The sequence below is a fragment of the Columba livia genome, chromosome 2, assembly GCF_036013475.1.
Source record: "Columba livia isolate bColLiv1 breed racing homer chromosome 2, bColLiv1.pat.W.v2, whole genome shotgun sequence".
NCBI classification, from domain to species: Eukaryota; Metazoa; Chordata; class Aves; order Columbiformes; family Columbidae; genus Columba; species Columba livia.
Genome location: NC_088603.1, coordinates 98,134,224 through 98,150,621, shown reverse-complemented (window position 1 = coordinate 98,150,621; position 16,398 = coordinate 98,134,224). Strand labels below are relative to the sequence as shown.

General features: G+C 41.2%; 1 protein-coding gene across 1 annotated transcript in view; it reads right to left on the bottom strand.

Annotated features, from left to right (window-relative positions):
- Window positions 1-16,398, bottom strand: part of TMEFF1 (transmembrane protein with EGF like and two follistatin like domains 1) — a 124,463-nt gene that overhangs the window by 40,711 nt on the left and 67,354 nt on the right. Inside the window, exons 2-3 of the mRNA XM_065052941.1 lie at window positions 12,441-12,550; window positions 8,167-8,296 (exon numbers count right to left, since the gene is read on the bottom strand). Coding sequence (XP_064909013.1) covers window positions 8,167-8,296; window positions 12,441-12,550 — 240 coding nt within the window. The remainder of the gene's footprint in view (window positions 1-8,166; window positions 8,297-12,440; window positions 12,551-16,398) is intronic.

Genomic DNA, 16,398 nt, shown 5'->3' with positions numbered 1-16,398 from the left:
CTCCACTTCAGAGCAGTACGGAGCTGGCTCAGGATTTTGTACAGGGACAGGCATCCCGCTGGGCAGTGCTCTGCGCAGCATCTTCAGCAGTAAAGACAGGCCCTGAAACACACCCTCTGAGTAACAAACCTCCCTCTGTCTTTCTTGCACAAAGGAAGCGGAGAGGAGAGGATGGGATGGCAATTACTGTCAGTGAATTACTTCCCATCCCCGTGAGCTCAGCTTCTCTGGAAGATGAGGAGAGGAGCAGAGCGCACACACACTGCTCATCCCACACCTCTCCTTTCATGTCTGCTTTGCTGATGGAGAAGGCAGCTGAATTTATTTCCACAAATCTGAAAGAAGAAGGAGGCCAGACAGAGACAGGAGTGCGGTTCTTACTTCCACATATGAGCTCGTTGTTCACATCAAAAGAAAAACCAAACCCTCTGTTTGCTCAGTTCCCTCCCCCCAGTTTTTCTTTAAGCAGTTATATTTCTAAGAATAATTCCCTCTAGTGCGTGGATGAAAGTGTGAAATTCCACGTTACTGGGTCACTTTACACATTAAAAATAATCTCCTGTCACATGGAGTATCAAGAATAGAGAGGTTTCTTTCCTCCACCTATATCTTCCTTTCTTTCCTCCTATACCACTACTCCATGTCTAATAGACTGATCTTATTACCTTGGAGAATCAAATGCAAAAACAGAAGGGCTTTTGTTCCATCGATAGTGACCCACTTTACTGACAAAGCAGACAACCCCATATAAAATGTCGCTGTCGAGTCACTGAGAAATATGCAGTATTGCTTCATTAAGAAATTCGAAGGAGTATAATTTACTTATATGAAGTAAGAATACAGGCTTATTTGTAGTGGTGAAATTGTGTCATAAGCTGTTCCAGGGGAGAGAAGGCTGACAGACAAACATAAGCAAGTTCAACCTGTAATTCATATAAAAAACAAAGGTTAAAATGTCTCAAAGAAACTTGACTTGTTCCATGTTTTTGTTTCCAACTGTCACTCTCTGACCACCTTCCCCTGTGCATTCAGCCCCAAGGTGAGAATTGCCGCTCTGCTCTAGTATGAGGGGTTCACATTATACCATGAGGTGCTGTGCAGCAGGGGAGAAACCATCACATAGTATGAGCTACAATGAGAGAGGTATAGAAGTGACAGAGGTGATGCTCAGACCACCCCTCTCTATAGATTACTGGGTTGATATACATGAAGTCCACGGGCAACTCTGTCTCCACTTGGCAGGATATCCTAGTAATGGAACAGATCCATTCCCACTCCTCTGGGCTTTCAGATCTCAAGAAACCATTAAAAAAATAAGTGTCATCCTCTATAACACTGCATCATTTTCAGCTTTTCACTGGCAGCTCATGTCTCCCCTCTGAGCCTTGGAGCTGTGTGAGGACTCTTGTCTCCAGGGTAACTGTGCTAAACTAAGCTGGTGTTCCTGCTTTTTTCTGAGCCTTGGCTACATTTCCCCAAGCAGCTGCTGGTTAAAAAAGTAGCATTTTTTGAAGCTTACTTGGACAAGCAGCCCTGCTCTCTTGAGGCTCTTAACCAATCTGGGATTTCCAAAAGTGGTCTCCATGCACCAAGACCTGGCAAGAAAGGTGCCCAAACAAGCGAGGAAGCTGGGCAGAAAGAGAATCCTCCTTCAGCCATGGACCAGTAATCAGAAAGTGAGTGATTTCTCTCTTTACTTAAGCCACTCTTTTCCAAATAGGCTTATAAAAATATGCTTATACACGAATGTACAGGCTTCTGCTGTGAACTGCTTTTATCCATGAAGGAGTTGCTGGCTAAAATACATAAAGGAGCACATGGATCAGCCACAGCATCTGAGCACTGTAAGCACTAGGCTACAGTCGGAATCCCTTTGTTTTTTGGTTGGGTTTTTTTTTGGTTCTCTCTGAGCAGGAGAGTAGCATGGCTCTGCTTTGGTGCAGAGGCAGAAGGTACGCTCTCCAAACCCAAAAGAGCCTGTCGTATTCAGGAGGGATGGCTTTTAACTCAAACTAGCATGAAAATTGAACCCATCTCTTCCCCATTCAGGGCAAGAGCTCCAAATCAGTAAGTATGAACAGAAAGACTAACAGTACACTGACAAATCTTAAGCAAGCAGACTCTTCCTGTTGATTCACATGGGGCAGGTGATCCAGTGGGCACCTCTAGAGCAAACCTATCTGATCCTGCTCACAGAGAGGCAGGCAAAGAAACACCAAAACACTGCACTTTTTTTAGATCTATGTAAGAAGCAAGTCAACAGCTTTTCAGCAGTGGGCAAAACAGAATGGCTCTTGACACACTGAAGGTAAAACTGTACACTGTTCTCCAGGAAACAAAGCCAAAAAAATGATGTATTTGCTGAATTCGGGTATTGCAAAGCTTAGCTGACAGCTGAGAAGGGATTTCCAGCATCTGAACTTTGTCACCCAAGAGTTATTATACTCTTTATACCCAAGTCCTGGATTTTCTCCTAAAGCTTTTGGGATATAGCTGGGGGGATTTTAGTACAAAGACAGTACATGGCACTACTTTTCATGAAGCAGAAATTGGTCTTCCCACACCAGCACTCCAGAAACTTCACTGAGCAAGTCCTGGATAATGTTCACTCTTTTATTCAATTGTCTTTCATTGCTCATCTTATGAGACAGAAGTGGAAGAGAGAAAGGGCAGCTGCTGTCTCAATTCCTAGTTCCCTGTTAGCCTGGATTTCCTGGTTAACAGAGCTAACCAAGCAGTCCTCTCCATGGCAGGACAGGGCAAGTTTGCTGCAGTTTAATCCTAGGTATACAAGAGTGCCTCTAAGTAAAGATTGGCTAAAATTATGAAGAATTCGCTACCAAAGATGACCATCATGATCTACACAGGTGGCATGAGACATAGTGATGAGAGCACTAGTCACAGAATGGTTGGGGTTGGAAAGGACCTCTGGAGATCACCTAGTCCAACCCACCTGCTAAAGCAGGTTCACCCAGAGCAGATCACAGAGGAACATGTCCAGGCGGGTTTTGAATGTCTCCAGAGAAGGAGACTGCACAGCCTCTCTGGGCAGCCTGTTCCAGTGCTCTGGCACCCTCAAAGTAAAGAAGTTTCTCCTCATATTCAGATGGAACCTCCTGTGCTTCAGTCTGTGCCCATTGCCCCTCATCCTATCATTGGGCACCACTGAAAGGAGTCTGGTCCCATCCTCTTGACACCCACCCTTGAGATATTTATAAGCACTGATGAGATCCCCTCTCAGCCTTCTCTTCTCCAGGCTGAACAGACCCAGATCTCTCATTCTCTCCTCATAAGAAAGATGCTCCAGACCCCTAATCACTTTGTAGCCCACTGCTGGACTCCCTCCAGTAATTTCTTGTCCTTCTTGAACTGAGGAATCCCAAACCAGGCACAGTACTCCAGATGCAGCCTCACCAGGGCAGAGTAGAGGCAGATAATAACCTATTGCATTGCCCAGGGAGAGCTTTTAACTTTCTCTCTTTCCTCAGCATGCTGCAATACTCCTGCAGCAGCAGCACAGTCCCTGAAATCTCCAAGCAGCAGCACAAGGGCCAATGTTTTGGAAGAGATGTAAAATCAGCACAGCCCATTTCAAGCCAGCAACCAGAGGAAAGACCAAAACAAGCTCCAGCTTCTCACTGCTGCGCAAAAGAATTTTGGGAAGAAACACACCAGCTCAACCATCCCACCCTCCAGAAGCAGGCCTGCCTGCTGGCAATTACCCTGGATTTAGATATGCCAGCAGGAGCTTTTTTTCTTTTTTTTTTGCTGACAAGCCTAATTGCCAGCAGCTGCAAGGCCTCTGGCTGCTGGAGACAGGCTTTTAACCTCTGCATTGCCAGGGCTGTCTGTGGGGAATGTCCATTTGCCTCAACATCTTCAGGGAACAAGTGGTTGCTATCACTTGATCCTGGTAGCCATGTACTGCTTGCTTATGCCATGCAAAAAAACCCCAAAAGCACACACAAAAAAAGTGCAGGATATTAAATCCTGGCACACATTGATGAGATATGTCTAGGTAAGCCTATTTCTTTCCTTCCAAAGCATTTCCTAATGACAGAACAGTGACACAGTTGCAAACCCTCCTTGCAGGCTGGACACGAAAGCTCCAGTACTGCACTGGCTCTGGGAGTCAGGGTCTCCGTCACCTCTCAGAGTGAATGAAAGTTTTTACAGAAGGTTTTCAGGTTTGTTATGGCTTTCTTGAGAGAGCATAAAGAGTTATTTTCACATTTCCTTAATCTAGAAATGAGTTGCTTAGAATTTCTTCCTTAACTCCCTCAAAAGGATTAAACTGAGCTTATTATATTTATTTTCAGGACAATGTGTGCATCTGATTATGCTTCACTGTAAGCCTCCCACAGAAAACAAAACCAAAATCCAACACATCTACTGTAAAAATATCTGCATCCAAACTCAGAGTAAGAGCTTGATTACTTCAGACTGAAGAACACTAAGTTAAAGCCACTCCTAAGAGAATAATTCCTTAAATCTAACAGATATAGTGTTTGTTTCTAGTTCTGCAAATTGCCTTATTTTTTTTTACTTTAGAAATCCCAACAGAAAGCAACAGACCGTGCCTTCCAAATACATACAGTACACTGAGAATATATAATTACAATGTATCAAGTACTACATCATTTTGTGGTTACATTTTCATGTGCATATAATATAAATCTGGCAGCAGTCAAAATTGTGGCTCTGTGTGCGGGCTAATAGGAACACACATTCTTAGAAATGAATCGTCAAGGTCCATTTCTTATTTACTAAATTACTTTATTTTATTTAAACTAATAAAAGACAATAAATTTACCAACAAAAGGAAGCAGATGAAATCAAGGGACTTGGTGACACCCAATGCTCGGAGCACTCCGGCTGCCCTCTCTTCCTGCTTTCTTAAATCTGTTTAGCAAGCCAGTTCAGGATAACCTCCAGTAGAGGATGGCATAACATGAATTGATTTCAGTGTAACATCACCCTTTATGAACTGATCAAGGCTTCAGGTCAGCAGCAAGACCGCTGATGCTATGAGTTTGGCAGGAGTCCCAGTGTAGCTATTGTCATCTCCTCCCGCCCTGCTGGATGGTCCTATCTCTGTATTTGTTTGTGGGCTGAATTGCAAACTGGGAACTGATAAGGTTAAGAAATATAAGAAGAAAAAAAGCTAGGACAGTGCTCTGGTCTTGTTCACAACAAAATCTCACAGAGGAAGGAGGAGAAGCTACGGAAGGTGGGAAGTACCACCAGTGAGGACTTCGCTTCACAGCCCTGCTCATCTGTATCCAGTCACACACCAGATGATTCCTTCATGAATGCAAAAGCCCAGGTTAGGCATAAGCCAAATTGTATTTAGCTTGATCTGAACCATCATTTCTCAAAGGTATATTAAGGCATTAGGCAAAGAGAACACTAAAGCTATTTCACTCATTTTCCTAGTTTCTTTGTATTTTACAACACAGGGCTACATGCATTGGCTGAAATCCACAGCTTGTGCCAGGGTAATTAGGCACATAAACACCTCTGCAAACCCAGATATATGAACAAACAATGTCCCTTCATAGAAAAATGGGCTTTGAAAATGTTAAGATCTCTATATACAATCCCCAAAATTTCAGCCATAGATTCTCTAAACCATCTCTAACCCACCATTTTTAATGTGAAAACTTGCACTTTGTTAATTCCTAAAGCACCTATGATTGACTCTTTTTTTAACGTTGCTGATTTTAGGATCTTGCAACTCTGAGAGCACTCAAATATAAATGAATATATAAATACCCTCCTAAATGACCCAAGAACATAAAAAATAATTCAAATGTTACCTGCCAAGAAATAGATCTGATTAAATCACTCAGTATAGTCTGTTCCAGTGCCTTAACTTCAGAAGGTACTAATCCCTAGCAAATGGGAAGTACTTCATTCCTGTATGAGATTCAGAAGTCTGTGATACTTTAAATATTAAATGGTTGTTGCAACACTAGGAGGAATTTTGTCCTACTGTCACAGGTACATCCCACTAGGATGAAACATTTCTTTGAAATATCAAAACTCTGATAGGAAGCCAGTGAATCTATGCTTAGCTTCCAATGACATCCCAGGGCAAAGCATTTTCATAGCAAATTCAGAAGCACTATATGAAAATAAATGGGAGTCTATAAAGGATTTTTTAATTTGGACATTTGATTCTCAATATATGCGTGTTACAGATCAAGAGTACAAATATATTGACTTCTCGATGACCTACGATAGCCAGCAGGGCATGGTGAGTTTCCACATGATGGCTTTTATCATCCAATATTCTCACATCAGCCGGAGCATGTCAGACACTCAGGGTCACAGGTGTCATTCTGGTGGAGCCCCGCTGAAGAGCTTTAGATTGCACCAGTGGAAATGCAGTATGCAGCCTGAATCACAGCCTCAGATTTGGAAAGTACCAGCACTTTCTGGTCAATTGTGTCTCAGCACATGTCTGGATCTATAACACTAAGTGCTAAAAATCATGCTGCATTTCCTGGGTTTTATGTAGGACTTTAAGAAAAGGGGGGAGAGGTTGAAAAAAAAGTCCCGCACCAGCTGAGTAACATAGTAATTAGCTGACATTAACCCGAGGCTGAGAAAAATTGTTTTTTCATTTCAAAATGTCTTTTTCTTAGTAGGGTAGAATGTATATAAGAATAATCACTTTTTTGTTGTTGTTACCTAAACATTACCCTAGGGTTTTATTTTAGTGAGGGAAAAAAACCCTTTCATGTTGCAAGTCTGTTTTTTAAAATAATTTCGGTATGAAATAAAAAAAAAAAATAAAATTACTTATACATCCTCTGTTCAAACCTTTGTACTTCTTGGGTGTTGTTATAGAAATGAGTGCTCCAAAACTGTAATGCATTTCTTTCCTATTTCTGCAGCATCTGGAGGTAACTTACAGGTGGCAGATTGAGAAAGAAGGTAAGTTCTGTCACCTGCCTGAGGTAAACTGGAGTTATGTGACTGAGCAGGGCACAAAATGCAGGTTTCCTTCAGTTCTAGGACCAAGGTCATAGATCGTTTTGGACCTTGGTAAACAACCACAAATCTCAGTACGAGTCTGAGCTGCAGTCAAAAGCATTAGAGCAGCTCATGTAAAACAGCCACGCTGCATTCAAATGAGGTAGCTCTGGGACTGGCAGCCGCAGCAAGAAACTGGGCCTGGGTACACTGCCCAAATATTTACCCTAATTTCCAGATAGGATGTTGCAGCTACCAGTGAGTTCCAGGCTGCTGCCTCTAAATTGTCATTGATAACTAGAGTTATTAAGCTAGCTGGGAGTGTGTACATGATCCGTAATCATGCTTTTGGCTGCCATACAGATTAACCCTTGCTCAGGCTAATTCGAGTAACTATTGTGTATCAAAAGATGAGGGATGTCCCGCAACTTAAATTTTTGGGACGCTATTTATGTACCAAAGAATGCAGTTGCTGATGGTACCGAGTCATCTAATTTACTTCTGAGGAAGGCAGCTGTTCCCAGCTTTGAAGCTGTTCAGAGGTTCAGAAGACCTCTGGTGGATAAAGCTTCTGTGTCCAAGGGCATTCAAGACAGTGAAAACCCATCCCATGTATTTTAAGCATGTGGAAAATCTGTGTTTTAAGTGCATGGAAAGATGGAAAAGAACAGCCCATTAGAAATGTGAGATATGATGATTTTGTAAGAGTTATGTATACCTTCAATGTAATGACACAAATTTAAATCAGTCGAAGATGATGCCTTGGACACAGGCAGAGCGGCAGTCAGGGTGATCAGTGTTACTTGGTGGATGTCACAGTAATCCTGTACATCCAATAAATGAGTTAGAAAGAAATGACTAATTAGGAGTCTGCTCCAAATTTGTTGTAAGTCTTTTGATGAATATCAAGGCTCCTCTACACATAAGACAGAAGCATTCACTAACTATTTTCTCAGATAGGCTATTTCTAATTTTAATGTTTATTTATTAACCTCTTAGCATATCAGAAGATATATCAGAATTCTTCTCTGTAACTGTATTTCATCACTAAAGAGGTCTTGGGGTTTCCACATTATCTTATTCTAGGAAATGCATGAAAATTAAAATCTCTGGAGCTAAGGGCAAAATTAAAGAGCTAACCATATAACATCATTCATTAGTGACACAAAGTGATGTTTTACATACCAGAATAACAAGGTCCTCTTGATACCACTCTTATCTCTTTCTGATGCTTGCAAGCAGCTCTCCTGAGGAAGCATTCATTTTGGTAAGTGTCTCCATTTGATCCACAAACAGGAATATAGTTTGTGTCACACTGAAAAAGAAATTATAAAGTAACTCAGTCATAGAAAACCAGGTGATTAATCTCAACTGCATATTAATATATAGGAAGATAGTTGTGTAAATATGATAACTAGCAGTGACTCATAACCCTGTTCGCTAAAGAAAGATTTAAAATATGTTAGTTTCTCAATATCACTATATGTATTCCTTCCAGATCACTGAAATAATAGTCCAGCTCCACATGGGCTGAACATAGGAATTCAGTAGGAAAGATTAAAAGAACAGAATAACTATAGTGGGACTCATTAATGGCTAGAGGGAATATGACAAGCATCTAGAAGTATTTGAAGGATAAACACACTGAGAAAGGAGAGAACTTCTTGAAGATAATAAAAGAATGTATTACTAGGCACAGTGGGATGAAACAGAGCAAAGGAAAATTTTAGGTGAACAGTGCTTAAGGGGAGACTTGGTAATGTTTTGATCATAGAGGGATCTTTCAGGGGAGGTGGAAAACAGTCACCACCTCCCATTAAATTCATGAGCATCATGAGTCTGATTTAGTTGGTCAACAACTATAGCAATGCTTTTGTATTACTATACTGAAAAATTTTGTGCTCAAAGTTAGTACATATAAAAAAAGAAAGGAAGGAAAATTTATCATTTGGAGTGGCTTTGGCAGGAGCAGCCTCTATTTTGCTATTTTCTTACATTCTAAGCAAGATGGATTATATACCCCTTGTGTATGTAATGTATATTAAAATGCTGGAAGATTCACTGAGACAGCCAATCCACCTAACACCTGCGAGTGCTGCATCGCTCCCTGAGGAGCTGGAGATCCAAACCCCATTTCACTGTGTGGAGCTCTGGTTGGGGCTGCAACGGTATCTGTAATTACAAACACTTTTTGCATCTTTAAAACCCTAAGGCAAAGAAAACCCACAAACAACAAAAAGCAATGAAAAAAGACTCAGACTAGCCACCAAAATTCTCAGCCATGTGAAGTGTGCGATTAAACTGGATAGTTCAACCAATGACTGTTCACATAGAACGAGCAGCATTAGTTAAGCTAAACTGCCCCAAAATGCCAAGAGTTTCTTCTCCAAATTCCAAACAAGTGTCTACCACAATAGTTTCTTTGTGCTTTGGCATAAACAAACATCAAAATGCTCAATTTTTAGAACATAATTTTGAAGGGAATTATCCTTTCTCCTTTGTCATCCTGCCACAGATGACCAACTTGAGCTAAGCATACACAAACAGAAATAAATCATGCTGCCAGCTCTGAAAATTATTTCTAACAGTTTTGTAATACTTTCCCATCGTAAGTAGCTCTCAGACATTCAACCACAACCATCAGTCCTGTCATATCTCACACTGAACAGTCACTTCTAGGGAATAATTAAACGGGCAACTCTTGGAATGAACAATACTTTCCAATAGATAATTCTCTATTCAATCTTAAAGTTGCTGTGTCATTTGAAAGCTGCAGGTTTCTGTCCTGAAGATAGAAAATGAGAGGCAAAGTGGTTCCTTTTTTATAGTTTGGTAAGACTTCAGCGATTTGGTACAGTGCAGCCAAAAGTTCTCATGTAGACTCCTTTAGGAATAGAGTGGTTTTCTTGTGAGGAAATCCTCCAACAGCTTGAATGACCAAAAGGACGAAAAGAGCATCTCTCCATGGACAGGATCTGCTTTGTGCAGCAGCCCATGGGAAAATCCATCTGGGCTTCATCCAATGCCCTGTGATCGCAGAGTGCCCAGCATCTGAAGGGATATAAGGTTTACTCCCTAGTTATATTCATTCTCCTATTATGTCTTATTAAAGCAGTTATCTTATTAAGCCATTTGTTATTGAGCTTTTCTTACTGAGATCAAAAAAGAGCCCTGTGCCAGCTCTCTCTCACCTCCCCATGCCTGTCCATAACTCAGTAGGTGGTGATCACTTTTTAATTTAGGTTTTGTAAAACATCATCCAAATGACAGCAAAAGACCTTTCCAAAAGTTTGGTGAACACATGTTATCTCCCACCTCCATTATAATAAAAAGGAAGTTATCCTTTTTCCTGACTGGGCCTGCAGAAACTCAGGATATCTTTTAAGGTCACTGCAAGCAGAGCACAACTGAATCCTTCAGCACCTCTCCTACGGTCTAATTAGTAAATTTGATTCTTGGCAAACAAACTTAGGTAACTTGCTTTATGTTAGATGACTTGGTAAGAGAGGAAAAGCCTGCAAGGTGTTCAGAGAGGTCGTGGCCTGCAGAACTCTTGCTGCCATGATATTATAGCTCTTTCAGTGACAACATGGAAATTTGTCAGCCCGTCCATCTCCAAAGGGGATCCTTGGAGGAAAAACCACAACCAATTAATATTGAAAGTTTCAGAAGACTAAACAGCCAAGAAATGATGCCAGGTCAGGAGTGGTGGCAGATAAAGAGGAGGAGGAGGAGGGAGTGGTGATGTCTGGAAAAGAACTGAAATCTCTGTGCATTTTCCTGAATCGGAGGGGTGGTTTAATCTGAGGGACGGTTTGTTCCAGCGTTGGCTTTCATTCAAGGTTGGCTGTGAACAGCTGTACCCCTCTGTCATGGTGATAGTTGTAGCTGAATAATTAAGGTTGAGAGTTACAGGAAGAATTCAACCTGCTATATCTGAAAAATACAACACTTTCTCCTCACCTTTGGAATTCTTTCATTAGTGTATAGGATTCTTTTTTTCATGAAATATAGGTAAGCTTACAATTAGCCTAAAAATAATATTTATTTTAAAACCAGATTCTTCAAAACAAAGTATCAGCTTATCACATGGGCCAGTTAAATAAAAGTTAGAGCTAGAGCGAAGGCTGATGACTAAACCTCTTAAGAATTATTTCTCCCTTTGAAAAGCAGTCAGATCGCATTTTTCTTATGGGATGTAAGCTGCAGGATGCCTTCAGCACAGGTACCCACCTGAATGACATCACATCAAAAAACAGCTCTGAAACACTGGAAACCAAAACCAGTATATGATTATACACACACTGTTGCTATTCTGGTTCCCTTTGTTTTATTATTTATTGGAAACAGAACACAAGATTATTTTGAAACACTGAAGGATAGCCCACTCCAGGGCCAGTTGATAACACTGCCACCTCTTGCAGTTTTACCTGGAGTCTCATAATATTTGATACATTTGCCCTAGCTATAAATTGTGAAAAGAAAGAACTTCAGTATTCTTTTATCTAAAAGCGAGGGGTGAGAGGGGAGGAAGGATTGCCATGACAGTTATCAAAAATGTAAACTAAAGGCTCAAAAACCAATGAAGCAAATTGAACTTGCTATTTACTGCGTTTTGAAAGTTCAGAGGATTTTTAAAAATCAAACTTCCATACTTATTTTTTTTCCTGAGGGGGAGTATTTCACAATTTTCATTCGTAAACTTCATGATTACGGCTGATCCTGTTATTATCTGATATTCAAAATACCTTAGGATCTTCCTTAAGATCTAATGTACCACATTTAGCCATCAGCAGAGCAAGGAAGAATCCTCTAAATCAGGGGTGTCAAACACATTTTCACGTTTTCATAGGAGTAGTTACATTCATACAGTCCTAAAATTATATTTGGCCCTTTGAAGGCAACCATGAGGCTGATGTGGCCCCTGGTGAAAATAAGCTTGACACCCCTGCCCTAAATACTAGGCAGTAGAGTAAGCAATCCATAATAAGTACTGCGTTTAAAGTATAAAGGTTCATCTAGTATGTGTGACAAAGCTTGGACACCATGCTCTGGGTCACCTCCCCTCCCATCTCGGGTCTCAGGGCAGGATGAGGCAAGGTGGGGATGAAGAGTGGGTGTCATTTGGCGCTCCCCACTTCAGCCCGTGCCGGTCACAGGTGGGGTTCCTAACACACACGGTGGCCCTTCGTTCTTCCCCACATCGCTCTGTGCTGACAGCTGACTTACCAAAGCTGTGCAGAGAGCAAATGTGATGCCACGCTCTCCACTTGCTCCCTGAGCACACCCTGGTGAAGTTCAGTCACGTACCATCCCAATCAGTGCCATCAAGGAGCCTACGGTTACACTATATAAGCCTGTTGATGAGCAAAATTTTTGAAGTGATGATTCTATAAATACTTCAATAGACCGAGAAAGATTGGTCGGAAATAGCAAACAAAAAGGTGAGCAGCCCTTACCTGGAACTGACACACACATTTCACGCCATCGCCTTCTTCCTTGCACACTCCTCTGTATTTACATGACGATTCATCACACACTCTTACGTCGGATTCCCTTACATTTAACTCTATGAAAAAAATAGAAAAAGGAGACAGAAAAGAAATTGTAAGATGAGTAATTTTGGAGGCTGCCTTGTTCTCAAGCCCACCAAGCCCCCCAGCTGCCTTACTCCCCTACAGAAATTAAAGGAAAAAAGTCAGAGCTTTATCCAGATTGGCTTGTGCTGGCTTCGTCCTGCTCCCCAGAGGCAGGTCCTGCTCCTCAGGGGCAGCTTTGTCTGGCTGGCACAGCAGCTGTAGCTAAATGTCACTTCAGCACACAGATAGAGAGCAGGCACCTGTTTGCATTGCCTAAATTCCCTTCCATGACCCCTCTGCTGGGGATGCTCCAAGTACAAAACCTTTCTTCACAGAAGTTGCACCTAGTAGCAGTCAGGACAGTTACATGACACACAGCCCATGTTTCTCACCTGCTACCTCTTTTTGCCTTACTTGCCACAAAGGTCCTGGAGAAGAAAAAAAGCTAAAACATCAGAATTTCTCTGCCTGGTTTTGCAGTCCCTGGCTTGCCTACACACTTAACCTTCTGAAAATAAACCAGAGTGTCTTTAAACTATTATAATTTGCTTGCATTGTAGGACCCGGAGTAATGAACCAGAGCCCTCTGTCTTAGCTGCTGCACAGAAATACGGAGCAAAAATGCAGCTCATGCCTCAGTAAGCTTGTATTTGATTTGAACTATATAAAGAGAGAGCAAAAGAGGTTATTGGTGGGATAATGGAAGTGTTCAGGGTTAGCTTACATGTGACCTTGCCAGGCTGTGTGGGAACGGTGCTGTTACTATCAATTGCAATTAAAAGGTGAAAATAACACTAAGGGCTCTGGAAAAATCCCCTGCCACTGTTTAAGGCTGCCCTGATGTCAGAGGATATTATTCAAACCTGTCTGTACTTCGTCTTGAGCCAGAAACCTCCAGGACACTATAGCCATACAGAAGAAATTCATTGATAGTGCTGTGATTTAAAATAATGACAGTGACTTTTAATAAGCAAGGCCTATGCAGACAACTGGGTTAAAGAAAGCACTGAATGGCAGCTATTCAGAGATAGGGAAAGGTAGGTCAAAAGCAGAAGAAAATAATGCTTGCTGCCACTTACAGTCTTAAATAGGCAGTCACCCTCCTGCTCACAGCAATGTCAGCACTTCGGTATGACAGTGACAGACACCCTGGAAAACTGCTCCTGGGGGTTTACACAACATTATACACCCATACACATAGTTTATATAAATATATAAGTATATAATAATTTATGCAATAAATTATACTGTGCTTCTGTATTCAATATGTATGTCATATGCTTCTGTATTCAATATAGTCTAATTATGTATTTTTTCATAGCACTAAAGTTACAGGATTACAGCCCAATGGAAGCTCCAGTTATAATCCAAATATTTTGTCAACTGTGAGAAAAAAAATGAAAAAAATATGTTTGCTTTTTTTTTTCCCCTATATGTCCATTATTCCTGAAGACATAAATGAGGAGGGCAATGTGTGTAACAATGGGCAGTTAGGTATCCTGGTTGCCATCACAACCCTGTGCACGTGTTCTCAAATGCTGTTCTTAATGTCGCCATTTATCAAACGCGAGTGTGGTGTTGTAGGGACCAAGTTAATGTGACAGAACATCGCAGCTTTTCAATTTAGTGTGTTCATAACTTGCTCCTGAAGGAAATGTGCCTTTCCTTCTCGTGAAGATCTGTTCCATGAAGATGAACAAACTATCAAGATTAATTAAGGGGAAATGATTGTCATATCTGAAAGAAGGATCCACCTTTAGGTGATACTGCATTTGAGAAAAATCAATTTATGAAAGGGAGTAACCAGATAGACAAATTACAGCGTGAGCAGTTTTCAAAATCCTGTTTTCATCACCTCAGAAAAATAAAGAGATGCAGGTCCCCATTTCTCAACACTCCACTAAGCTCACTGGACTCGGTGCTTCACAGCATCCTACCCAGTACCCCCAATCGGCAGAAGAAATCCCTTGGCAGCTGCAACTTGTGCTTGAAATTCTGAGGGTCTACACGATGTCCAAGCACCCAAGTGGTGTTGTACAGATCTTCCCTTGACCTCTGCGTCCTCTTGTGTGAAGAGGACACACGACTGCCCAGGAAGGAGCATCCTCACCATGGCAGGGGGTGAGGTACCTCACTTTTCTGTGTGGGTGGAGAAAGATGCCAGAGGTGTCCTACTAGTCCCCAGCTAAGGCGTTCAGCATCAAGGCTGAACCAGAGATGTATTTGTTCCTAACATAGCTATTGCTCTGGCTGCAAAACCAGTGAGAAAGGGAAAGATTTCAGAACAAAACTATAGCAAGAGAAGGGAAGATGAGGGTGGGGAGTGGGGCAGCAGCTCTTGTGAGCTCCCCTCACCTCAAGAAAAAAAGACTTAATTAAAAAAAAAAATCCACAGGAAGAATTAAGATAACAGAAAGCACACAGTTCTAAGGGTTACTTAATTTTAGGATTTGACTGCCTTTGCACATCAGTGAATACATGCTGATGATAAGCTTTTTTGCCTGAGATGAATGCTGACCAGAGAAGGTCATTCAGAGACCTGGGGCCAACATGATTTTCCAAAACTGTACAAAAGAAAAGATATCCTGGTGACTGGCACTTGAACATGACAGAGAAACTTTATTCCATGACAAGATGTCACCTGATCCCTCCCTTCCGTTCAGTGGCAAATTCCAGCAGCTGCAAAATCAAGCGTCCGACATGTGCATGATTGCATCTGATGGAATCACAAGTACCAAGGAGTGAAGGGGCCATAATGACTTTGATATCTACAGCATTCAGTTCAGAAATGAATAGATGAGGATGGAGGTTAATAGAGCGATGTGAAGAGGAACCATAAATGTCTCACATGTGTGAAATATGCTCCTTCTTCAGTGGATTCCCCACAGAGAGAATTAAATGGAGCTTTTGCAATTACTTCCAGAAGAACAGAATCATTATCATCGTATGTGAGAACAGACCCATGAAAAGAGTAAGAACATGTAGCAAATGGTTTAGGGTAATTTCTTACATGTTTCTTTAATGACTATCGCAACTAATTTCCTAGACTTTTAGCAGATACAAATAAGAGAAAGCCTCAGTGTGATTCATTATGTACAGCAAGAAGATGGTAAGTAGTAATCCATCAACTCCCAGGAGAAAATATAATTAGTGCAATTAAATCAGCCTTCCAAATTCATGATAAAATTAATCTCCAAAGACCTGAAATAAGGTATCAAAAATGATTTGCTGATATCTGTTCAGCCAATAAACTTCCTAGTGGTGTAAGGACTGACCAGCACAGAGAAACCTGCAGGAATATGGCAGCAAACACCCGCATCAAGGTCTTTTGAGGTTTTTTTTCCCTCTTTTGAAATGAATTCACCTTATGACAATTTGATTCATCACTAAAAATGGGGAAAGCCTTCTCCATTTTGATGCCTTTCAGAAAGCTGAACTTTTCAGAAGGTAGAGGTTTTCAGAAAGTAGTACTTAGAGAACTTGAAGTACAGCTCAATAGAAGTAGCTACAGATTGGATTTTTGCCTGTGACCTCAAAACGCATTGCTCTGAGGCGTGAACCTCTTGGTATAGCTAAATTACATGTGTCAAAATGCTGAACCTGAAGATGAAATCAAATTTGTAGGCTTAAGAACATCAAACATGTTGCTTCCATCTGGATACCTTGAGAATAAAATGAAATCTAAGATGGGCAAATCTGGTAACTTCGTAAGCAATTTTTTTTTTCAAAACTCAAGTTTCTCTTCAGATTGGCAATAGTACACAGCAATCATGAATGGATATAAGGAAGCAAAAAACACTCTTCCCATGTGGAAGTGAGCAGGTGGGTTTAGTAGCAG